We start from the raw sequence: 27,141 nt of genomic DNA, 5'->3' as shown, positions 1-27,141 counted from the left end.
ATAACTTACTATTTTTTCCTTTTATTAAAATGCTACTTACATTTATCCAGATTTACTATTTTGGTGCTTTACATTTCTTTATATGAATTCATGTTTTCATATTGTATATTTTTTTCTGCCTGAGAAATTTCCTTCAAAATATCTTATAGTACAAGTATACAAACAAGCTTAACTTTCACTTGTTTGTAAACATTTTTATTATACTTTCAATTTTGAAAGTGGGTTTTTGTTTTTTGATATAGGACCCTAACAGCCTCCCATTGCCCTTGCTTTGTTACTATTCCTTTGAACATTATAAAATTGTTTTCATTGTCTTCTGACCAGGAGAATTTCATATGAGTCTGAACAGACATGTCTCTCCTGACTGCCTTATGCATTCAGAGTTTCCTTTCTGGTTAGTTAAATAGCAATACTTCTTAAGTCTGGATGAATTCTGGGAACTGTTTAGCTTGCTGTTCCTTGTATATGTTCTCTGCCCAGGCTTTTTGGCCATCCTTTTTGTATTTCACAGTACATGTGGACAGATTGGTATTTAACTAAAGAGTCAGAAGACTTGGAGCTCTTGCTCAATGGAGTGCTTTTGTCCTGCTACTCCAAACCAGAGCTTCTGTCATTTCAGAAGTTTGGTCACTTCAGACTAACTGCCAGAATTTCATTGAGTTCCCAACTATACAGCTGTCCAGAATTGCCTCCACACACAACAACGAGGTGATTGCTAGATTCACCTTGTTTATTTTTTCCTTGACAGGTGTCACAAAACTTTTCCATCAGAAAAGCTGGTGTGCTGCACCCCCATGTTCATTGCTGCTTTATTTACAATTGGAAAGACATGGAAACAACCTAAATACCCCAAAATAGATGACTGGATTAAAAGGATGTGGTACATATACACAATGGAATATTACTCAGTAATCAGAAAAACACATGCCTTTTGTAGCAACATGGATGGAGCAGGAAAAGGTCATGCTTAGTGAAATAAGCCAGAAAGAGAAGGAAAAATACTGGATGGTTTCTCTTATAGCAGGAGTATAAAGGATCAGGCGAGAAAATAATAATAATAATGAACAACTATATACCAGAGACATTTTACAGGGGTGGAGTGGGGAATGGGTTGGGGGAGGGAAGTGCACTGAACTATGGTGATGGCACATGGATGATTTGGTGATGGGAAGCCCACAGGGATTACAACTGAGATGGGAAAAGGCACAAAATGATGTAAAAATAAACTTATATTACTTAAAAAAAAAAAATGCTGGTGTGAACTACCTGGTCCACCAGTTGGGAGTATGCCCTATTTTCTGAAGAATTTCTTTTGGCCAACATGTTTACATGTTACTTTTAGGGATATAGATGAAATCAAATAGTTATTTAAACTTAGGATTCCATATTTAAATCACCTATTTAAAAATATATTAAGAAATAGTGCCTTTTTACTTAAGCATGTTTGTGTACACACTTGATGTAGTATGTTCATCATCGCTATGCCCATATTGGGGTTTTTAATCCCAGAGTACATCATTTTCACTTTTATGCAAGTTGTGTGAGATACAGTGCTTTTTAAAGCCTGGGTATTATATCAATACTAGAAAATCTGTCCAGAGTCACAAAAGTCCAAATGTTTTATATGTTTCTTTAATTCTGTAGCTATAAAATTATGGTTTCTACAACACAGGAGAATTATACTTTAAGATAATGTTGGAAACTGCATTTGGTTGGTTATATGACTAGTAATTCTTGTGTTCAATTTTTTCCTCTTATTTTGAAGAACAACTTTTCTTTCTAAGTGTATATGGTATTCTTTTTTTTTGAGTTGTAGGGTGGGTCAGAGCATTCACCAGAGAGTGGGGAGCAGAACAGGTGATGTACTGAATACACTGCTGAGGGGAGCAGCAGACAAAAGAGGTCTGCTACGCTATGTGGATCAGCTCTCTGGCCAGGGATCGTGCTGCAGTGACTGCTGATAGCTTTGTAGTGCTGAGACTTAACTCCTTGCACCACCAGGGAGGCCCTGTGCAGTATTTCTTTGGCTGGGAATTGTAAATAATTTTTTCCTACTTTATGCTTATAGAGGTCATAAAAAATTGCCTACCATCTCTTGCTCAAGCTCAGAGTTGCCTCTGTGACCCAAAACTTCTTACAGTACATAAAATTAATTATCCTACAGATTTGTGCCAACCTGCTGCAGCATTGGTTTTATCTGCTATTCTAGTTATCCAAGTTACGTTAAACACAAGACTTCATTACAGCATCCTGTAGAAATGTGTCATATGTTGTTAAAAGAAAGAAAGCAAGCCTGTTTTACTCATAAAATAAGTTAGTCAAAACTGAAATTTGTTTACAGAAAATGAGACAGCCTGATTCAGTATTTTCAGGTAGTGAATGTATTATAGGAAGCATTATTTACTCATTTCCTTGGGCTATGATATTTGCCATTATTCTTTAGTTATTATAAGGTTTCTTTATAATCTATAAAATTAGCAATGTTTAGTTCATTAAGCATCTGTGGACAAAACATATGGGGAATTTTTATGGGGTGATACACATGGATTTGTAGTGACAGTGACAGTCATTCTCTGAGTAGCAAGCAGCCTTCTGATGAAGCCCACACAAGGAGAAGGGCATAGCTGGCAGTTGCAGGGGAGTCTCACTAGCACTGTGAACCTCTTGTTCAAACAGTATGAAATTAGCTAAGCATATGAAATATTTTGTCCTGTAATCTGATAGTCATTCAGACTTGTTTTGAGCTTTTTTTTTTGTTATTTACAATAGAAAACATAACTAATAGAGTACCACCTTGTAATCAATTTTGAAAGCACCGATTTAAGATTTTACTATTTTTCATTTGCAATTTTAATCATGTAAGAATAACATCTTTAATTTATTCAGCAAATATTTGAATAATTCTGGATATATAAATCCTATTTTTAGATAAGAATGGGTTGATACCATGTTTTTAAACTTTTAGTTCTCTAAAAATTTAGCATTTTAATGTTGCTTTTTGATGAAACAGTGGTAGATTTCTTTCTCATGAAAAATATTTGAAAATTCTGTATAAAGCTCATTTTTAATGTACTCACATAAATTATTTAGACATCACATTTTGAATTGAGTTTTATGTTATGTATGTACTTATTCCGTAAATTTTTACTAAAAGACTTCTTCATCAAAACTAGGCTTTATCTGAACTTTCAGTGAATCTGTTTTGTTCTTGATGCATTTCAAATATTTTAACCAATGAAAAGCCCATTATTTAACACACAACTTCCCATTGTTGCATAATGCATTTTTTGTCATATTTACTGAGATTAATGTGTTTCCCTGACCCATACCTTTGCTTTCTCCCCCCTGACTTGTTCTTCCTACTCCTTTCTGCCTATCTAATTAATACCTATGATTTTTGCTCCGATTCTGATTCCCCACCTGTTCAGTAAAATATGTCAGTTATCCACCATGATCTCTCTTACAAACTACTCTCTCTCTTCTTAAAAAGCAGTAATGGATAATGTAAAATTAATACTATTTATTTCTATTGGAACCCTCCAAAGAGGACTCTCTTAATAGTTAAGATTCCTTGTGATTTTTCTATGTATATTTAAGCATATATGACTTACTTGGTCATCACTTCATTTTCAGTACCATAGTGGCACAGTTCTAGAGCATAATTGATATTTCTTTTAGCAAGATTATTTTTAAAATGTTGGTATATACTTTATATTGTACCATAACTGGAAATACTTTTTGGTGGTCTTTTTTGGTAATGTTTACATGGATTAGTGCTTGAATACTGTCAGCCTGGCCTACTCATTTTAAAGTTTCTCATCTGTCTCTCACTGAAAGATTATCTCATTCCTTTAAATTGTTATAGCTGACTACTTGACTTTATGTTAATATAGTAAGGTAATAGACTTAAAAATGCCAGATTCTAGAGCTGCACTACCTACCATTTGTGACCATTGGCAAGTGGCTGCACATCTTTGTGCCTCAACTCCCTCTCCATTGAGTTCAGTGTCTCAGGATTAATGTGCTAAGTATTTAAAGCAATGTATGGTACATTGCAAATGCTAGTTGCTATTATTAATATGTTGACTTACAAGTTGTATTTTGCTGTATATCCACTGACATTTGTCTACATGGAAAATACATTATTAGGTAATATTTATTGTGCTCTGTCTGGCACTAAGACCAGGTTACATTGTAGAAAAGCAAAGTGCCATTTAAATGATTACAAAAATACAAAAACTGTATATTTCTATATAATTTTTAATAAACAGCAGAAAAAGGGATTGTTACACTTGATTTTGTAGTGAAGAGACAGAACATTAATCATAATTATATTTCTTAGATATTAAGTAGAGAAAATTGCAAAAGACAAAAATAAATGAATGAGCCCATCATTTGTTTCAGAAGACTGCAATTTTTTAGGATGGGAGTTAATAAAAACAAGCAAATACAGACCAAAACAATTAAAGAAGGCTCTCAATATCCAATGCAATTATGCAAAGAATCTCTCAGATTAATAGCTTATAGGTTTAGTAGATAGACAGAGAGATACTAAAATCAATTATAAAACAATAGTACAAACCTTTATAAACAGTGGCAAGAATCATGAAGTTGAAGTTTAGAGAAAATGCTTAGACAACATAAATTGTTTTAACTAATGTATCAAGTAATATTACACTTTAATATGATTGCATTTTTTAAAAAAATATATACATCAATTCACATTTTCAAATGTGTGATTCAATAGGGAAAAATAATTTTTGAGTTGGAAAAGGTGATAATATAAAATGGAAGATAGCCATGGTAGGAAAAATAGTAAGTGAAATCCTTGATCACTTTAAGTATATTTAATTTTCATTTAAGTTAATTTCTTCTGTACCTGCTGAAGTACTTGCAGATCTCCTCATGACATCATTGACTAACCTTTGAGAATTTCATGAAAAGAATATTTATTGGAGGTGATCAAACTGGCTTGATTTATTCTTTTTTTAAGGGAAAAATGGGCTTCTGGAAATTACAAGTCAGTAATTTTTATTAAGTTAATTTTTATTTAAGTTTATTACTGATCTTTGCAACATATCTGGAAGTTAACTATTAGCAAATTTCAGAAACTTGTGAACAGCTATGAAAAATATGTTCAAATTTAGAAATTTGTGTCTAGTAAGAATATTTATCAATCTAATTTCTGGTAGTAGAGTTATCATTTTAGAGTAAGTGGAAAATAATGTAACAGTTTATAATAATTTTAGTGAAGTACTTGACTTTTTTGTTACTTGAATAAGATGTTAATGAATTGTTTAAACTGAGAATGAAAAGGTAGATTCATAATAGAGTCAAAGTAGATTGAAATCCGAGACAATTTTTGATCAATGGTTTGATGTCAACCTTGAGAAAGCTCTTCAAAATACTAGAAGGGACAGCCTGTAACTTGCGTCATCAGTGATCAGGCTGAAGGTTTATAAAGTATGCTTACTTGCTTTTATAAAGTATTCAAAACTGGATTTGCCTAGCTGATGATACCATTAAAGGCATCAAGAACACTGCCCTAAAATCTTGCCTTATTTATTTATTGCATTTCTATCTGCCTCTCAGCATACTTTGATAATATAAATTCATTATTTAGGCAGCTTCAGGTGAAACAAAGGACTTTTCTTTTTGTCTCCTTGATAATGTACCAAATTAATGTGTGAATTGGATGTGTCCTCTACTATAGTATATCCTCTGTGATACAGGTTTAACTATACAAACAAAATTGAGAAATATTGGCATAAAGTATTTTTTTACCTATTCTAGGAATATGAAGCACGAACAGGGAGGACCTGTAAGCCACCACCTCAGTCTTCCAGACGTAAGAATTTTGAATTTGAGCCCCTTTCTACCACTGCCCTGATTCTTGAGGATCGACCATCGTAAGTGCTCTAGTGCACTTAGCACAATGTTTATAGCTTAAATTTAAGTTTAGTTATGTTAATTATGGCACATGAAAGATGGAGAAATTAGAGAAAAACTCCTATCATGTGTCCTAAAACTATTATGGAAAAATATATTATTGATATCCAAGTATTATGCATATTTTCTAGCAGTTTCTGAAACAGTGTATGAAATATTAAAGCTTGGTTTTTATATCAGTTTCTGTATCTCTGCTTTAACATGATATGACAATTATTTTTCTTTTCTTGACATTTAATATATTCTTAAAATTACCTGTTCTTGCCTCTTGTGCTGTATAACTAACCACCAATTGTTAACCAGTTAGCTTACTATTATTAAGAACAGATTCTGTTTAAAAAAATTGTATCTTTTTTAATGAGATAATAATAGTTCTGGGCCCTCCCTGGTGGTACAACAGGTTAAAGCATAGCACTACCGCTTCCATAGCCACTGCAGCACAAGTTCGATCCCTGGCCAGGGAGGTGACCCACATGGCACCTCTCCTGGCCTGCCTGCTGCTCCCCTCAGCAGTGTATTTCAGTACATCTGCCTGTTCTGCTCTCCACTCTGTCTCTGGTGAATCCTCTCACCCCCATACCTCTGGCCTGTACCCCAGTGCTGTATGCATAAATAAATAAATCTTAAAAAAAAAGAGAGATGAGCCTTCCCTGGTGGTGCAGTGGGTTCAAGCACAGCACTAAAAAGCTAAAGCCACTTCAGCATGAGTTCAGTCCCCACCCTGGAGGTGACCCACATGGCATGACAGACTTCTCCTGATCAGCCCGCTTCTCCCCTCAGCAGTGTACTTGTCAGTTGACCTGTTCTGCTCCCCACTCTGTCTCTGGTGAATCCTCTCACTGCACCACACTTCTGGCCTGTCCTCCAGCTCTGTATGCATAAATAAATAAATCTTTAAAAAAAAAAGAGAGAGAGAGAGAGAGAGATACTAGTTTGCACTGTATGTGATTTAGAGGTATAGGTTCATACTTCTTTAGATTGATATTATCTCACATCACCTACCACCAGAGTACCCATAATCCTCCACCATAGTCCATAGGGACCCTTTTCTTTTTTATCCCCCACTCCTCCACCTCCCTTTCAGTTAGCATCAGTTCTGTAATTAGACTTCTAGCATTTGTTTTGGTATAGTTTTGTCTGTTACTTTATTTTACCCTTTATATTCTAAATGAGTGAATCATGGATAACTTGTCATTATCCTGACTTATTCTGAATAAGTTTCTCTAGTTTCATCCATGTGGTTACAAATAACAACAAAATTTCATCTTTTCATAAGCTAAGCAGTATTCTATTATGTAAATATACCACATTATCATCTTTTTTTTTAAATTTTATTTATTTATGCATACAGAACTGGGGTACAGGCCAGAGGTGCAGTGGTGGTGAGAAGATTAACTTGACACAGTGGGGAGCAGAACAGGCAGATCAATGAAGTGCACTACTGAGGAGAGCAGTAGGCAGGTCAGGAAAGGTCTGCTGCACCATGGGGGTCACCTCCCTGGCCCGGGATCAAATTTGCACTGAAGTGGCTGCAGCCAGCTTCACAGTGCTGTACTCCAACCTGCTGCACCACCAGGGAGGGCCCCTGTACCAGATCTTTTCAGAGGGGCCCCTATACCAAATCTTTTCGATCTCCTCCTTTGTTATTGGTCATCTAGGTTGTTTTCATTACTAAGTTATTGTAAATAGTGCTGCAGTGAATTTAGGAGTGTATATATTCCTTCAAATTATTGTTTTTGCCTAGCTACGTAGAAATGGAGCTGCTATGTCATATGGTAAATCCACTTTTTGGAGAAACATCTACACTGTATTCCTTAGGTGCTAGATTAGTCTACACTTTCACAATGTATAAGGGTTCCTTTTTCTTCATATCCTGGTAACCTTTATTGTTTTTGGTAATTTTTTTATGGGCTATTCTCTCGAGTGTGAGGTGCTATTTCACTGTATTTTTTGATTTGCATTTCCTGATGCTGAGTGGTAATGGGCATTTTTTTCAGGTGTCTGTTGACCATCTGTTTTCTTGATAGGGTGTCTTTTTAGCATTTCTGTCCATTATTTGACTAGGTAATTTTTTCCTTTTTGTCGAATTGTAACTCTTCATTGGATTTATGATATGCAAATATATTTTCCCATTCAGTAAATTGCCTTTTTGTTTAAATGATAATTTCTGGGCCTCCATGGTGGCAGAGGTTAAAGCAGTTGCCAGCCACTGTGGCATGATATTGATCCCCAGCCAATGGAGCTGACCCACGTGGCTCAGCAGACCTCTCTTGGCCCACCCACTGCTCCCCTCAGCAGTGTATTTCAATACATTTGCCTGTTCTACTTCCCACTCTGTCTCTGGTGAATCCTCTCTCACCTGTACCTCTACCTACACCTAGTTCTTATATTCATAAATAAATAAAAATAAATTTAAAAAAATGATAATTGTTTTTCACTGCAAAATTTAATGTTGTTGCATTTATTTTTGCCTTTGTTTTTGTTGCCATTAGAGTTGAGTTCATGAGTACATCCCTGAAACCAAGGTCTTCTTCTCTATATTTTATGTTTTAGGCTTTATAGCTACATTTTTAACCCATTTTGAATTAATCTTTTAGTGTGGTATGATATTAATCTAGTTTCATTCTTTTGCTTGTTGCCATCCAGTTTTCCCAGCACCACTTTCTTTACAAATATTGATTTTCTTACATTGTCATTAATTTTTGGATATTATTCGATTTCTACTCAGGTATAGACCCTGTAGCTATCTCCAAAGCATAACACCCACGATCCACCACCACAGTCCCTTGCCAACACCACTTATTAAAGAGAACTTTCCTTTCTGCATTGTATATACTTGATTCCTTATAGATTAATTGTTCATATAGCTGTGGGTTTGTTTCTGGGCGCTCGATCAGATTTCATTGTTCTGTGCATTTGGTTTTTAAAAACAATTTTTAAAAAAGATTTATTTATTTATGTTTACAGAACTGGGATACAGGCCAGAGGTGTGGTAGGTGAGAAGATTCACCAGAGACAGAGTGGGGAGCAGAACAGGCAGATTGACAAAATAAACTGCTGAGAGTAGCAGTGGGCAGGTCAGAAGAGGTCTGCCACGCCATGTGGGTCAGCTCCCTGGCCGGAGATCGAACTTGTGCTTCAATGGCTTCCAGGGAGAACCCATTTTTAATTTTTTTTTTAAAGATTTGTTCATTTACTTATGCATAAAGAACTGGTGTACAGCCAGAGCCAGTAGGGATGGTGAGAGTATCCACCAGAGACAGCGTGGGAAGCAGGACAGACAGACTGACGGGGTACACTGCTGAGGGGAGCAGTAGGCAAGTCAGGAGAGGTCTGCTGTACCATGTGGGTCACTTCCCTGGTGGGGGATTGAACTAGTGCTGAAGAGACTACAGCTAGTCTTGTAGTGCTGGGCTTTAACCTTTTGCGCCACCAAGGAGGTCCTCTCTGTGTCTGTTTTTATTGCAGTGCTTTATTGTTTTGATTACTGTAGCTTTCTAGTATAGTTTGAAGGCTGGTGGTGTAATGACCTCTGTTCTTTTTCTTATCAGAACCACTTTGATAATTCAGGATCTTTTGTGGTTCCATACAAATTGCAGTGATGTTTGCTGTATTTGAATAATCCTTTTGAAACTTGGTAGAGACTGCATTGGCTCGTGTGTAACTTCAAGCAAAATGACCATTTTAACAATGTTAATTCTTCCAATCCATTAACAAGGAATATTGTCACATTTTCTGTGTGTCTTCCAATTCTTCTAATATCTTCTATTTGTTGTAGCGGTCTTTTACTTACCTTTATTAGATTTATTCCTGTATATTTTATTCATTTTGATGCATAATAAAATTATTTTCTTGATTTCTTTCTCTTGTTTGTTTGCATATAGGCATGCAACAAATATTTGTGTACTAATTTTGTAGCCTGCAATTTTAGACTGGTTCATTGTTTTTAATAGTTTTTAGTGGAATCTTCATAAGAGCTATGTATATAATGTCATTTATAAGTAGTGATAATTTTACTTGTTTTTCCAAGTTGGAGTCCTTTTATATCTTTCTCTTACCTTGTTTCTCTAACCATAACTTCCAATTTTATAGTGAACAGGAGTGGTGAAAGTAGATAATCCTTCTCTAGACCTGATCTTAGAGCAAAAACTTTCAGTTGTCATCTTTGAATATGATGTTGGTTGTGTTCCTTCTATCCCAGTTTCTTTCAAGTTTTTGTCATAAATGGATGCTAAATGTCAAATGTCTTGTCAAATGTCTTCTCTGCATCTCTTGATAGGACCCATATGATCAGTTTGTTTTTGTGATTGATTTCTAGTCTGATACCACTGTAATCAGATAAGGTATTTGAATGTAATTTGATACAATTTCTCTCTGAATTTATTGACCCTTATTTTGTGTGTATCCTGGAGAGTGTTCCATGTGCATTTGAGAAGAATGTGTAATCAACTTTTTTTGAAATATACTGCCTATTATTAAGGCCATTTAATCTAATTCCTCATTTAAAACTGTTGTTTCTATGTTGATTTTCTGTCTGGTTGATCTGTCCATTTATGTAAGTTGGATGAAGCCCCTTACTATTTTTATGTTGTTGCCTATGTGTGTTTTAGGTTTAACATTGTCTTATATATTTTGATGTCCCTTCATTTGTTACATACATGTTGATGAGTGTTACAGCCTTCTGATGTAGATCCCTTAATCATAATGTACATTCCTGTCTCTTTAATCTTTCTTAGCTGCAAGTTTATTTTATTTAATATAAATAGGGCTGTTTCTGCCTTTTTTAGGGTACATTTGCTTGTGGGACTGTTTTCCAACCTTTTACCTTTAAACTGTGTTTATCTGTGTAGCTCAAACAACCTCCTTCTGATGAAAGTCTGATGGGGACACATTTATAAGTTACCTGCTTTTTGACCCAGCGATCTTCAACATATTCTCTTTGTCTTAAACTTGGGGTAGTTTCACGTCTGTCTTGGTGTACATCACCTTGCATTTAGAGAACCTTTACATTTAGAGTTTTAAAACTTTTTTCCCTTAGGTAGAAAACAAACTGCTTGTTTGTTTTGCAGTTGCTGAGTCATCAGAGTAGGGAAATGTCTAAAGGGGTCTAACTGCAGTTGGTAATGAACTTGGAGTCAGGGTGAGGTAGTGACTGATTAGTGTTTGTGGCACCTCTGCTGTCCCTCTTCTCTTGGGTTCCAGATGCAGATCTAGCAATATGCACTGTCAGTGCTCTTATGAGGTGCACTGTCTCCAAGGTTTGGGGAAGGGCTTGTGTAGTCCAAGAGCTTTCTGTTGTTCTTGTTTTCTATGCCTTCCTGGGGCACCAAAACTTCTTAATAATATCTCCCCATTTTCAGGAGTGTGTGCCACTGCATTGTTTCTGCTCTCCCATTCCTGAGGTTCCTTTCTCATTTGGCAGCTGTCTTTTGTGTTCTCCTCCCCAGACTGCTACTATCTAGGGATCTCTCTTTACTCCTGTTCAGTGAAGCATGAAACTCTCCAGTCGCCTCCCTGTCATTTTATAGAGGAGTACTTCAGTTTCATCCTAAGCTGGGTAACTCTCTGTAGTATCTTTATTGTTCCTCTGTCACGTCTTGGAGCTTCCTCTGTCAACATCTTGGTGACCCAACTTTAATTTTTTTAGTTTACAACTGTGACCTAAGAATAGATATAGATCCTAAATACTCAGCACATCTCAAATTTTTCTCTTCCTATCTTCCTCATCTCAGCCTCTGAAGGTGCTATTCTCCAAAATAGTGTTTCTGGATTTGTTGGCAAACAAAGCATGTCTTCCCTAAGACATGGTTATTAACTCCTTTTCTACTTCTTTGGCTCTCTAAATCTTTTTCTTCTTGATTGTTCTTTCCTTCCTGTGCAAAAAAAAAAAATTCTTATCTTTTTTTTTCTGGTCTGTAGCTTTTTCTGTTCATTGTTCTGTTGTATATGGTAGAATCTCATTCTAAACAGGCAAAGTTTGAATAGTTTTTAGATGTTGTGAAAAATAGAAAAGACTAGACATAACTTTATATTAAATATTCCCTTTTTTAGAATTTGGCAAATATGTTCATATTCATTTTTCCATTGGGTTAAAAAAAAGCTTTTAAGATGGTGCAGCAGGTGAAAGCACAGCACTAAGAAGCTAAAGCCACTTCTGCATGAGTGTGATCCCCGCCTGTCCCGGAGTTGATCCACTTGGCACGGCAGACCTCTCTTGACCTGCCCACTGCTCCCCTCAGCAGTGTACTTCATCAGTCAGCCTGTTCTGCTCCCCACTCTGTCTCGGTGAATCCTCTCACCACCCCTGCATCTCTGGCCTGTACCCCAGTTCTGTATGCATAAATAAATAAATCTTTAAAAAAGAAAAGCTTTTTAGAAATGCAGTTATGAGAACATGTGAAAGTTTTGTTTTATTTAGAAACTTCCCTGCTGCCAGGAAAGAGTATAAGCCATTCCAATGTAAGGATTGGTTGGATAAAAAAGAAAAGAATACCTGGTTAAAACTCTACTTCTTGACAACTTGGTGGATCAAAAGCTAAGTTCCCTGGGAACTTTCCAAAATTTATTAATATTCACCCAAAATAAATGAAAATTTTTTTACTAGGAATGTTAATTTCCTTCCAGATAGAGTTTATGTAAAAAAAAAAAAAAATCTGGGTCTCCCCAGGTGTCACAAGAGATTACTGCACAGCACTAAGAAGCTAAAGCCAAGTCAGCATGAGTTTGATCCCCGCCCCGCCCTGGAGCTGACCCACTTGGCGGCAGACCTCTCCTTACCCACCTGCTGCTCCCTTGAGCACTTCAGCAGTGTACTTCGTCAGTCACCCTGTTCTGCTCCCCACTCTGTCTCTGGTGAATCCTCTCATTTCCTGTTCCTCTGGCCTGTACCCCAGTTCTATATGCATAAATAAATAAATCTTTTTTAAAAAATCTGTTCCAGACTTTGTATGGGACATACTTTTCTTTACATGATAATCTTTTTTTGCAGTCAGATTGATCTCTTTTAAATCTGCAGTTATGCCTTTGCTCTTGTTCTTATCCCCAGTTAGAATGCAGTGATCTTATCTCTGCTTCTTACCTACTTAATCCTTTAAGGATTAGTTGTTATCTTTTCTGTCAAGCCTTTGTTGACTTTCAATTTCCAGTGATAACTGTTTCTATAAATTTTTCCTATAACTTGTATAGGTAGTTTCATGCAATTGAAACCTGAATACATACACTAGACCTGGTAATTTTTAAAAAGATCTTTGTGCCACATATGTATAAAGAGCTAAAAGCACTTCTTTTACTCTATTATTGACTGTGTGAAATTAATACAATAATCTATTCCACTTCTGTATGAGTTTATTCAAATTTAATATAGAGATTCAGCTTTATAACCACAGTTTCACTTAGCTCTGAGATGACGTAATTTAATTTAGAAGTTTCTTCACCTGTTGATATCTGGCGAGATCATTTTTGAGAGGAATCAATCTGTATAACTTACATATATGTAAACAAAACCAACAGATTTTTCATGATGTTGGAATATTGGTGGTTCCTAGTCATTTATTTCTCCATTTTTACATCAGTTAGGAAATATAGAGAGCAAGTCATAAAGAAAGCTTCATTTTTAATCAGGGTAAAATCAGGTGAGAGTACATGAATACAACCTGAATATTAAAGAATATTTCCTACTTTTTCTCCCCAGAGTACTATCCAAATGGATTTGGGCTATCTTTTCATAGGCCAGTAAGCTGGGGCAGAGATTTGTGTAGGTTCTTTTGTTTTGGGTATACTGGTTTGTGGTGACACCATAGCTTTACCTATGAAGTAGCCTTTCTGAGGAAGTGGAGCAAGTAGCCTTTCTGAGGAGGTGTTTTTTCAGCATGGAATTGGTAATATAAACTTCCTCTTCCTTAGGCCAAAGTGATAATTATGAAGAGAGAATCTGTGAATTGATACTGTTTCTCCTTTCTCTGCCTCTGTAATTTTTAGAAATATCCATAATCATTGACATCTTAGGTATTTATAATGAAAACTTCTTCATAGTATTAGTTATGCTAAATCTCAGAAGATTTTAAATATAGAAACTTTAAATATAGGAATATAAGGAAAAGGATACGGAGAAAGATTGAGTTCTCCTCATTTAAATTTTTGGTGATGGATAGTGGTCATCCATATAACTTGGCACACATGTTCCAGCCAAATTAATATATAAAATTACCTGTCACATGCCATACATTTTATTATTTTTCTTTAACCTATTTTTTAAGAGGTTATAAAACTCATTTCCTTATGGTATCATTTCCTTCTACTGAATTTTATTTTAACATTTTTTGTAATGCTGGTCTTTTGTCTGTAAATTCTTTTACTTTCTGAATGTTTTAAGATTTTCTCTGTCTGATTTTCATGAATTTGATTATGATATGCTTTGGTGTGCTTTTCCTCCTTTCTGTTTGAATTTAATGTGTCTGTACATTTATAGTTTACTGTTAACTCTGGAAAATTTTAGCCCTATTCCATTACTTCTTATTCTACTCCCTCCTTTCTTCTGAGAAGTTAATTAAACATATATTGCTTGATAATGTTTCAGGTCTCTCAGCTTACTTAGGCTTATTTATGAGGGGTAAGGGTACATTTTTCCTTTATATCATTTTGTATAGTTTCTATTGTATTGTAACATTTATTTGATTTTTTCTTACGTAGTGAAAAATCTGTGGATCCCATTTTTTGTTTTTCATTTTAGAAAACAAGTTTTATGTAGTTCTTGAGTTTCTCTTATCTTCTGCCTGCTTTCTTCTACCTCTTGAGTATATTTATAAGAACAGTTTTGTATCCTTGAGTTATAATACCATTATCTGACTTTTTTTTCAAAAGATTTATACAAAACTGGTGTACAGGCCAGAGGTGCAGGTGCATTGAGAGGATTCACCAGAGAAAGAGTGGGGAGCAGAACAGGCAATTAATGAAGTATACTGCTGAGGGGAGCAGTGGACGGGTCAGGAGAAGTGTTGCTCCATGTGGGTCACCTGGTGGGGGGTCAAAGTCATGCTGAAGTGGCTTTCGTTTCTTAGTGCTGTTCTTTAACCCGCGGCACCACCAGGGAGGGCCCATTTATCTGACTTTTTTTAACTTGTTATGGATTGCATTTATTTTAATATTTTATTGAGGTAAAGTTGGTTTTATATGGATTGTCTGTTTCTGCTGCTTTGTATCCCTGGTGATGTTTTTGGGCATAGGGAATACTAGATACTGTGATTTAACATAGTTGTATGCTGGACTTTTTTTTTTTATTCTTTTAAATGTTTTTTGGCCTTATGCAGATCATTTATTTGGAATTGGTTAGATGCTTTGATCTCATAATTGCTAGAGGAGTTCTAAAACAGCCTCAGGTTAGGCCTAATTTATTCTTAGTCCTGAGTCACACTCTAAGGACTATACTTGTTATAGAGTGTTTTTTCTTTTCTAGCTGGTTCAGTATAATCACTGAGAATGTTCTTCCTATTCCTTTCGGTATTTCTTTTTAGTTTAGTCACATACATGTATAGGTCACGACTCAAAGACTGGAAAGGATTCTTCTGTAGCTCCCTTCTTTCTGGTTCTCCAATCTGCATATTCTAGCTGTCTCAAACTTTGCAACTTCAAACTGTTTTCTCAATTCGGCAAAACATGCTTTCTGTGTGGGCATTCTCTTCATGAAAGAAGTCTCAGTAGAAACTGAGACTATGAAAACTCCAGGCTGTATACTCAGGAAGTTTCAGGATTACCTTGTTTGTTTCCTTTAGAAGCATTATTGTGTTGCGCTGACTTGTTGTCCAGTATCTGAAAACTGCTTTTAACGTATTTTGCTCAGTTTTCAATAAATTAAAAGGAATGTGTTATTTAATATACAACAGGAATTAATTTTAAAAATATGCTGAGCAAAAGAAGATTTAAAGACTACATAAAATTCTTTAAAAGGCAACCGGACAGACCTACAGTGATACAAATATTGAGTGCAGAGTGATCACATAATAGCTTTGTGGAATGATGGGAATGTTCTGTATCTTGATTGTGTGTTGGTTGCACTGGTATTTAGATTTGTCAGAACTAGTCAGATTGTACTCTTAAAATCTGTTTGTTCAGATTTTATGTATACAAATATTACTGTATAACGTAATATTTCAAAAAAGTTAAGAAAACTAGTAAATTCAACAAATATTAGCTGAGATCTGACATGTTAATATGTAAGCATATATAATGTGACATGTGTATAGCAAATATTAGCAATCTGGATTCTGATTCTTTTTCATAATGTAGAGTTCTTTTAAACAGCTTATTTTCTTAATGTATGAAGTAAATGGATAGGTTAGAAAAACTTTGTTTCTGTCTATGCAGATAAAGTAATAAATTTTAAAGTTAATCTGTTTTAAAAAAATGACTTTAAGGAAAATTTTCCCCCAGAAACCTTCCTGCCAAATCTGTGGAAGAAGCTTTACGTCATCGACAAGAATATGATGAAATGGTGGCTGAAGCTAAAAAACGAGGTATGAAATTTAACTATGAATTTTATTTGATATAATGATTTCTACAGAAAATTGTTTAATTCAATCAGGAAGGTTGTTGGTGAAAATGACCAAGTCTGCTCCCTATACTGTATCTGGGGAATCCTCTCACTCCTCTCCCCCAGCACTGGCCCATGCCCCAGCTCTTGTACGCATAAATAATTAAAATAAATCTTTTAAAAAATGAAAACATACTAAAAAAGGTTCAGTGTAGCAGTGTCAGTGGCAAAATCACTTTTTAATGTCATGTGAAGAAACACATAAACCCTGGTATGAAAAAAATCAACTGCTCACAGTTGCTAATTTTTTATATAGTAAATTCATGGCAAATTTTAGTTTATAAATACAAATAAAGTATGCAGTATGGCAATTTTCAAAATTACATTAATCATGTTCATTTTCTTTCCCTTTTTTCTCTCCTTCAGTCTTTCCTCATCTTCCTGTCCCACTTCCCTTTGAAGAGTACATCATTTTTTTCTTTTCTTCCTGTTATCAGATTATTCTTTTTTAAAAAACCTCTTTTGTAGACTTATTAGTGGAAAGAGAGGAGACTTTGATCTAACTTTCTGGTTTGAAATGATTCTTGTTTAAAACAGAAATTAAAGAAGCACATAAAAGAAAAAAAATAATGAAAGAACGATTTAAACAGGAAGAAAATATTGCAAGTGCAATGGTAATTTGGATCAATGAAATCCTGCCCAACTGGGAAGTAATGTAAGTTTAGCAAGACTTTTATTGAATTCCAGTCTGTTTCCAAAGATCTCATGTTTCCGATATTACCTTTTTATTATTTTGAACATGTTTCTTCGAGTAATTATATTGTTAACCATAGTCTGAAATACTTAATACTTATGTCTATGCCTTTGTTTTGAAAAATTCCTCAATCTCTAGTACTGCTTCCTTTATTAACCACCCTTTATGTCTGTCAAAATCTTACATATTCTTTGAGTCCCATCTGACATGCTAGTTTATATCCATGAAACTTTTAACTTCCTCAGGTTTCTGCAAAGAAAACATTAACTATAAAATGTGTTTGTTAAAACTTAACCATATTAAAGTAGATTTTAAGTATGCTTCTCATAATCAGGAGAATATGGTATATGTATTTCCCTTCTGTAATACTCCATTTTATTTCCAGTCTAACATACTTCATGCCCTATTTTGCCTTTGATTTTTTTTTTTTTGGCAATTGCCTTATCCTCCCTCTAGAATATACTGGAGGGGCTGTCTTCTGCAATACCTGTATTGTAGGATATACTTGGGGAAAAAGTTGAATATTGGCAGTTTGACAAATATTACAGTTGGCTCTTTACATAATCACATTTGATTCTTATACCCTTTATTCCTGCTTACAGGGAAGTCAAGGTAGAGAGGTTAAGTGATTTGCCCAAGGTTATATAATTTAATGAATGGTTAAACGAGAATTGAACTCAGATCTGTCTGATTCTAAAGCCTACACTTTTTCAGCAGACTATACTTCCTCTCACAGACTAGGGCTTTATTTTTAGTAAAGACTGTGATATTGTTTTGGTGCTGCATTGACAACAATTTTTTTATATAACTGTATTTTATATCATCCTGATTTTTTTTCAAAGTAGTCCACATATTTCTGATTCTCTCATTGTATTGTTAGTGTAAGTGGCAGCTATGGAAGGCAGTTTCCTTTAAATTACTGCTGTCCTTTAGGACACTAGTTTTTTTAGGTTTCTGTTGTCTACAAGTGAATGTTAATGTTAATGCTCTATGTTCTTAAAAATAATTTGATCACTTAACCATAGACTAGGGTAAACCATCATGCAGCCAGTATTTTTGGTATAAAAAGTAACTTTCTCCTTTTTTCTCCCCCTTCAATTCTAGGCGTAGTACAAGAAGAGTTCGAGAATTGTGGTGGCAGGGATTGCCCCCTAGTGTTCGTGGGAAAGTTTGGAGTCTAGCTATAGGAAATGAACTAAATATCACTCCTGGTTTGTATTCTATATTCAGTTACTCCCACATACACAAATAGCTATGTTAAGACCCACATACACAAATAGCTATATTAAGAGTTACAAAGCAGATTAATACGTTGGCCGTTTAAAATTTACTACCATATAACATCTTTTTAAGAGCATGCTTCATTCCTTATTCCCTTCTAAAAACTAATATGATTTAATAACTAAGTTTTCATATTATGTAAATGTGTTGGCTTTCCTTTAGTTTACAATTGATCATTTCTTGAAAATACAGAAATAACTATAGGTAATTTCCAAAACTGGAATACTAGGTAGTACTAAATATACAGTTATATACGAAGAAATTTAAATTACTATTATTGTGGGAAGAATTCCTTTTATTAAAAAAAAAAAGTGAGTGAAGGCCAGAAATTACTTGTCTTACATCTCTCCAGAGCAGTCCTTCTGTTTTATTATTATTATTTATTTAAAAAATTTAAAGTTAAAGTCTCAAATTATTGGTCAAGTTTCTTAAAACCTTGAAGGATAGGATTAAAATGTAGAGTAGTTTTGATGACTGTTAGATACAAGTAGTATATCAAATAGGGAGTATGTAAGATAGCTAATATTGAAAGGTATTAAATAGGTCCAAATGATAACTCATAATGCTAGAAACTGGTTCCACAGAAAGACTTAGTGATTATAGTATACTAATATAAACAATATTTTGGTGTTGTTACTTAAAACTCTTTGCTTACACATTTGTTGAGAGATCAAACAGTGGTAAAGTACAAGCTTCATTTCTTTCTCCTTTGCTAAGCAAACTACTGGTCTTTTCTTTCTCCTTTGCTAAGCAAACTACTAGTCTTGATCCACGTATAAGTATAAATTAATTTAGTGTATGTTCTTCCAGGCATTTTTTTCTATGCATATAAAAATGCATGTCTACAGATATTAATTTTTAAGGCTTCTCTTTTTCTTTCTTTTCTCCCTCACCCCCACAAAAAGTTTATGCTCTCAGATTATTCTGTGGCTTGCTTTTTTTTTTTTTACAGTATAAACTATCTTGAGCATCCTTCATGTATGTGAAAGTGCTTTATATGTACCATAATTGCACTTTTTCCATAGTTTGACTGTGCAATAATTTATTTAACTGTTTTCCTGGTGATAACCAAATCAAAGACATAAATGTTTAAACAAATGCAGGGTGTTATTTCCACCTCTCAAATTACAAGTGATTAAAATGATTGAGAATTAACTAAGGAGAATATGGTTAGAAGTAATTTAGAAATATTTACCAAAAGCCTCAAAAATCATAAAATTTGACTTCTTTATTTTATTTTAGTTCCAAGAAATTACTTTCAGGGGATAATCAGAATTGGGTACAACATGTTTTTTACAAAAATGTTCATTGCACAAGTCAGCATTATTTGTAATTGGACAGAAATACAATAAAAATATAAATGTTTATCTTTAGTCATAAAAGTGATGCCACCTTTGAATAGCATAATTATCTATGATGTTTAAAAGTGATTTTCAGAAATATTCTTTAATGAAAATATTATTTAATTGAATGAACTTCAAATGTTTTCTTTAAGTGTTAGAACTTAAATTAGAATTTCAAACTTAGCAAAAGTTAGATTCTACTTGACTTTTCAAATAAAACAAAGGTTTTTTTTAACCTTTTGTGCTTTGAGCACATTAAAAAGAACGGTTTTCACAGTATAGTCAGATCTTTTAGCTGTAAAAGTCCTGTTGTTGAGCCTCTTATAAGTGTGTAAAGTCTTAGGTTTTTCTGTACAGTTAAGGTTATAATGTATTGGTGATTGTTGGAAACTTTTCCTTTACAGTTTGTTTTTGTTGAGAATTTTGGTTTTAAAATGTTAGGTATCCTGATAACTTAGATGTTAAATATTTGTTAATTACTTATACTGTAACAAACAAGTGTTTTTCTAGCCCAAAATGTATAGTTTGTTATATAACTGGGTCAATTGTTTCTCTGCTAACCAATCAAGTATTCAAGAATGGAATGGATATTCATTCTCTAGGTTTCCATTAGTGGTAGGAAAAGTACTAAATTTCTGCTGAAGTAAATCTATTTTTGATAACTTTGGTTACTTTCAGTGGCTCTAATGGTTTGATTCTGACCTTTTACATTTGTTTTCTCATGAAATTATAACCACGAGAGAATAGTAACTAAGAATAAGCCTCTAAACACAGTCAAATGTCATTTATATGTTGGTTCTATTGTGTATTAGGGTTTGTGACCTTGGGCAAATTACTTAACATCTAGGAGTCTTAGTTTTTTTCATTTGTAAAGTGTGTGTGTGTGTGTGTGTGTGTGTGTGTGTGTGTGTAAGATTATTAGCTATCTTAAAGTATTTTTCTTAAAGTTATTGGTAATAGTGTACATAAAAGTATAGTGAAAGTATAATTTGCTGACTATAAAATAACCTATAAGTGTTGTTGCATGAGGAGTCAAACATAGAATTTCAGGAACTGAGATGCAAGTCTTCTTCTTATAGCTAAGCACTGTCATTCTTCTCTGTAGAGATTTTGTTTGGTATATTGAAATGGATTATCTTACTTTTACTAGTGGATTGATTTTGTGATTTCCATTTGTTGGATTTGTTTAATGAGCCTTTCTGCTTCTAAGATAATTATAAAACTTTAGGAGAATAGTGAAATTAGATCTGACCTGGAATCAGTTTAAAATAAAAAATGTGAACATTAATTTGATATTAATAATTGCAAAATAAATTATATACTTACATATTAGAATCATATCCTTTTCTCCTACTAAGTCATTGATGAAGATGAGCACAAATAATAATTGTGTTTGATTTTGTGTTTTCTTAACTTTTTCTTTCCACACTATTAGTGCTAGTCATCCCTTAGTATCTTAAAGGGATGCTATATTTGCATGTAACTTATGAATATTTTTCTAGATTACTTAAAAATAATTGAATCATCTCTAGATTACTCACAATAACTAATAAATGTAAATGCTGCATATATAGTTGTTGTACTATATTGTTTAGGAATAATGACAAGAAGAAAAAATCTGTACATGTTTTATATAAATACAGCCATTATAGGTCTAATTACAGAATAGGTGTTTTGATACATTCATACGGAATCCATTGTTATAGAGGATTGATTATAATGGAAAGTGAAGAGTTGGCAGGAAAGATAAGAATAGTAAGAATAGTAAGACTGTTTGAAAAATACCTGATCAGTTGTTTTACAATGATCTGATTCTTTGCAAAAAAAGAATACGATGATAGTCATACATTGAAATACTGTGCTGTTGTTAGAGAAAAGAAAATAACTAAAGCAGATTAACACAAAATAGCTTGCAATATAATAAAGCAAAATATAGTTGTATGTATAATGTGTTGCTTTTTTTTTTAAGGAAACAATTTAGGTATATTCTTTTACATGCATATTTTCATTTGGGGAAAGGTTAATGAGAGCTCATCTGATAGACATAGCATGTGAGGGAAACAAATTTATTTTTCACTCTGAACTATTTGTGCCATTTGAATTGTGGAAAACAATATTAAAAATCTTAAAAGAGTAATTAAAACAAAAAGCCTCTTTGCTTGATGTTTTGGGACAATATGTAAAATGTTGGTATGGTATCTGGGCAAGAAATATTTTTTGTTTTCTGTCAGTGAAACTTACTTTTAAAAGTAACTCAAAGTATCTGTAGTGGCTATAAAATAATGATAATTAAAATTTGAGAACTAAGGGTCTCCCTGGTGGTGCAGGGGTTAAAGACTCAGCGCTATCAAGCTATTGTCAGTCACTGCAACATGAGTTCCATCCCTAGTCAGGAGCAAACCTACATGGTGCAGCAAATCTTTTCTGTCTCTTCTGCTACTCCCCTCAGCAGTGTATTTCAGTCAATCCACCTGTTCTACTCCCCCACTGTCTTTGGTGAATCCTTTACCCCCAAACCTGTGGTCTACACCCCAGTTCTTATATGCATAAATAAATACTTTTTTAAATTGAGAACTGAGAAAAAATGTTTAGTTTCTTGAAGTTTTAGTAAGATCCTGCATATGGAAGCATAGAGTGATTGTCCCCAAAGTTAGGGAGCATTTTTATTTGTAGATCCTTTTGCCACATCTTTGTGAATTAAGTTTAGGTAGTTTTACATAGCTTAGGTGGTTTTACATAGCAACATTATAATAGAAAAAAAAACAGTTTAAAGAGAGAAGGAAAATAAGAACTAGCTTTTATTAAGAAGCTGCAAGGTGTGAGGAGCTTCATGTAAATTATCTTGTTTAATCATTGGTAAGATCATGAGTAAGTGTTAATTTCTCCAGTGTCCAGATGAAGAAAGCCAAGATCCAGTGTGACCAAATAACTTTCTTAAAGTATCATATGTTATAATTGTAGTAGAGCTGGAGTTTGAGTTTAGGTCTAACCAATGCCAAAAATTAAAATTTCTGCCAGTCCACAGTGATACTCTTTCAGCAGAAACATTTTTCCCCACCTCACACATATGTTTTGTATTTAGATATTTGTGTTACAACTTAGCAGTTTTCTTATTTATTATTTTCTGGTTGTGTAATGAATAGCATTGGTCAAATCAAACACTTCAGTTTGCCACAGTTTTGATACCTGCTATGTGAGGGAGACCTGACTTATAATGAGATCTCTATCTTTACCTTTAAAAGTAAAAATAAAAATCAATAAATATTTTTCTCATTATTTATGAATTTTTCTTTTTCCCATCAGAACTTTATGAAATCTTCCTTTCAAGAGCAAAAGAACGATGGAAAAGCTTCAGTGAAACAGGTTCAGAGAATGATACAGAAGGTTTGATTATTATTTTTCTTTAATGAGAATTTTTGGATGAAAATCTATTCACTGAAGATCATAGTGACTTTTTACCATACACCCTCTGTAATGTATTTCACATACATACATGATTGTTTCACATACATTATCACCTTTAATGTTGTTAACCTTTAAGTAAGTAGTAGTATTCTGAAAGATAGAAGAGGTAGCTAAGTTTTAGAGCAGTACAGCTATGATACCAAAACTTACCAAAACTTAATTTGGTTTTTTGATTGCAAAACAAGATTTAATCATAGTAATAAGGCTAACTACTAATCATAGTAATAAGACTAAGTACTGTTAAATCAACTTTTAAAGACAGTTGATTTTCACACTTCATTTATGATCTCCTGTCTCCCCGTCCACTGACTTTCATTCACTTCCAAATACTTATAATTATTATTTTTTTAATTTACACTGTTTTTTAAAAAATATATATATATATATATTTTACATCATTGTTCATTTTTGTACAATGTTTGCTTGCTTTTCTCAGTTGTAATTCTCTGTGGAAATTCTTCACCCTTCTATCCCATACATTTCTTCTTATCTTTCCTGTGTATTCTTTTAACATATTTACAACATGTAGCTTTCAGTATTCCAGCATTAGATCACCTGCAGGTCTTTTCTGTTGATTTATTTTTCATTATATGTAAAAAGTTTATAAATAGAAGCTGGTGTTTCCTCTGCAGAGGAAGAGTGCTCTTTGGTCATCATTTAATTCTGTCAGTAAGTGAACCAGATTGAGGAAAGATTTACAGCTTAGATGGACTTAGTTCATCTTTAGTTTCAAATACTTGATGGGAAGAACTGTCCTGTTTTGATTATAGGCTTCTCCCTCCAGTGAAACACTACTACTTTCATAATGATCATTTGATTTTGGGTGAATCATTTTCATTTGATAACCTTCTGTATAACACTAGTCCTCATCAAAAACCCAGAAGGGAAAGTCAGATCCATATTTAGACTCCTCAAAACCCTTTCAGTCACACACTCTTATTTGGTCATGAAAAACTCTTCTGTTTTTTCTTTGCCTAAGAAGAGTACCTTTGTCCATGGCAGGCTCAGTCCTGAGATCATGCCCCGTTTTGGCAGATGCGCCTAGAAAGAATAAATGGCCACTGGTAATCCACTCACCTAGGAAAGGGTCTTCTCCTTTGGGATTTAAATCATCTGCACTTCTTTGAATCTTCAACTTTCTAATGCCTGTTTTAAAAAGTAAATTTGTTTTTTCCTCTTCTGTCATCGTGTAAGTGATAGTTTGCCTTATGTCCTATAAAGTTGGAAGCGGAAATTCTTCAACTTATAACTGATACATATAAATTTTCATTATTAAAAAGAAGCTATAAGTTCTAGCAAAAGTTTTGTTTCATTTCTTGAAGTCTCTGTGTATTCAGCTTTTAAGCTTTCTAAAATAACATGCTATGTAGTCATCCTATGGTTACAAGATTGAATTAACAAGCAATCATGTTAATTTTACCCTCTATCTAGAAAATGCAGGTGTGTCTGTTGCTGATCGGGAGGCTAGTTTGGAATTGATTAAGTTGGACATATCCCGCACATTTCCATCTCTCTACATTTTTCAGAAGGTGGGGGTTTCTGACTGGTTTGTATCACCTGTTCACTTTCAATTTAAGATAACAAATATGCTAAACACAAGGTTTTATTTATTTTTTTAAAGATTTATTTTATGCATACAGAACTAGGATAGGCCAGAAAGGCAGGGAGGGTGAGAGGCTTCACCAGAGACAGAGTGGGGAGCAGAACAGGAAGACTGACAAAGTACACTGCTGAGGGGAGCCGTGGGTGAGATCAGAGAGGTCTGCTGCGCCATGTGGGTCACCTCCCCGGGCAGGGATCGAACTCAGACAGAAGCGGCTGTGACTAGCTTTGCAATGCTGCACTTTAACCCTCTGCACCACCGGGGAGAGCCCTATAAGGTTTTATTTTTTTAAAACACAAAACTAAAAAGTAGGGACCAATAAAAGTGTGAACTTAATGGGAAAATATTTTAAAATTTGGATTTATTTCACAGATTAATGAATTTTAGTTACCACAGTACATGCTGTCTTTTATATAGAAGATACTGAGGAATTCCATCAAAGTGAATTTCCTTTACTTTTTATTTTGTAGGGTACTTGAAATTTTGCCTTCTAAATTGTTAAAATATATAGAATCTTGTCTGAAAACTTAAATTTTTTCAGAATTACCTTTGAAATGGGAAGATATGGGTATTTTTTTTGTACAATGGCTGTTAGAAAATTGCTTATATATTATAAATCAATGATTGTATTTTACATATACTTTACTTTGACTAAAATTTATACATGCAATTCCTCATCATTAGGCAAAATGAGATACATTTTTTATAGGTTGAGTAAAATTATTAATAAAATTTAATTTACTGTAACTGATGGTTTTCTTTTGCTGAGATTATATTATATAAAGTAGAATAATCTGTATTCATCATAATCTTATTGTGCCAATATAGAATTCTTTAAAATTGATATCCATAAATGGATATATTGTGATATCCAAGTGAATTTACTTGGCCTTTTTTGTACTTGTGCAGTTTTAAATATGTTTCATTAGTATTTTAGAAAACATCTTGATAACATATATTTAAAATATTTTCACAATAACTGAGTATACTAAAATTAGTCATTTAGGAAACGCTGGAGTTTATAAGCATGTCAATTGAGAATTAACTCAAAAGACAAGTATTTGTATAATTTGACATTTCATGTTTTCTCTTCTAAGGGTGGCCCATATCATGATGTCCTACATAGTATCTTAGGGGCATATACATGCTACAGACCTGATGTTGGTTATGTAAGTATTTATTTGCTTGCTTTTTTGTATGACCATTTTATCTATATTCTTATCAAAGTATTTTACATTGTATTAGCTCCCAACTGTTTGTAACCCTAAGGCCTTTTTTCTTGGGTCTATTAATTTATACCCACAAAGGAATCTTCCCATCTAATAGACTGGTTGCCAACTTTCTAAAACAGCTCAGGATTATTTCACTATTCATTTTGTAACCTTAACCATTGCTATCAGTGTGGGACCCCCCCTTCTCCTTAGCCCTTCTTTTCTTGATTGCCTCTGGAGGATAAGTCTCTCAGATCCTACAGATTGAGAGAAATATAGAAAACTGCCCAGACAGGATAGGGAAGGGAACTGGCTCTTTTTGTGGACATTCTAACAATCCTAATTTGAGCCTTCTCCCTGACTCAATTTTAAGATTTATTATGCATAAAAGAACTGGGGTGTAGGTCAGAGGTGCGGGGTCGGGGGGAGGAGAGGGTAGGAAGAAGTGCAGGTGAGGGGATTCACCAGAGAAAGAGTGGGGAAACAGAACGGGCAGATCTACTAAAACATACTGTTGAGGGGATCAGCAGGCAAGGCAGGAGAGGTCTGCTGCGGGGTTAGCTCCCTGGCCAGGGATCAGACTCTTTGTTGCAGTGGCTGCCTATACCTTCCCAATGCTGAACCTAACTGCTTGCCCCACCAGGGAGACCCCTGATTTTTTAATTTATATAGTTGGTCATTCTGTCAAGAGAAGTCTCAGATAGTGTAATAATGAATAAGTGGTAATCCAGAATGAAGTGTCCTAAAGAAAAATTGTAACTGTAAACAACCCTTTTAAAATATTTGGCTGGAAGAAGTGAGAGAGGTATCAATACAATATTGTTAGTGGTCTCTGTAGATCCTTTATACAAATCTCAATGAGAAGTAAGTTTTTGATAAACTTTTTAATAAAAAATAATTTTTTTTATTACAAAGTTTATTTTTACATCATTTTGCACATTTTTTTTCCATCGTGATTGTAATCCCTGCGGGTTTCCCATCACCAAATCACCCCTGTGCCACCACCATAG

General features: G+C 34.1%; 1 protein-coding gene across 1 annotated transcript in view; it reads left to right on the top strand.

The window, feature by feature from the left end:
* TBC1D12 (TBC1 domain family, member 12) overlaps positions 1-27,141 on the top strand; it is a 75,263-nt gene that overhangs the window by 41,447 nt on the left and 6,675 nt on the right. The window contains exons 4-10 of the mRNA XM_012723464.1: positions 5,794-5,909; positions 16,375-16,457; positions 17,072-17,189; positions 18,333-18,439; positions 23,156-23,236; positions 24,749-24,846; positions 26,018-26,089. Coding sequence (XP_012578918.1) covers positions 5,794-5,909; positions 16,375-16,457; positions 17,072-17,189; positions 18,333-18,439; positions 23,156-23,236; positions 24,749-24,846; positions 26,018-26,089 — 675 coding nt within the window. The remainder of the gene's footprint in view (positions 1-5,793; positions 5,910-16,374; positions 16,458-17,071; positions 17,190-18,332; positions 18,440-23,155; positions 23,237-24,748; positions 24,847-26,017; positions 26,090-27,141) is intronic.

This window comes from Condylura cristata, unplaced genomic scaffold (assembly GCF_000260355.1).
Source record: "Condylura cristata isolate star-nosed mole 26May11 unplaced genomic scaffold, ConCri1.0 scaffold00011, whole genome shotgun sequence".
In the NCBI taxonomy this organism is placed as follows: Eukaryota; Metazoa; Chordata; class Mammalia; order Eulipotyphla; family Talpidae; genus Condylura; species Condylura cristata.
This window is presented reverse-complemented; position numbering and strand designations above follow the sequence as displayed.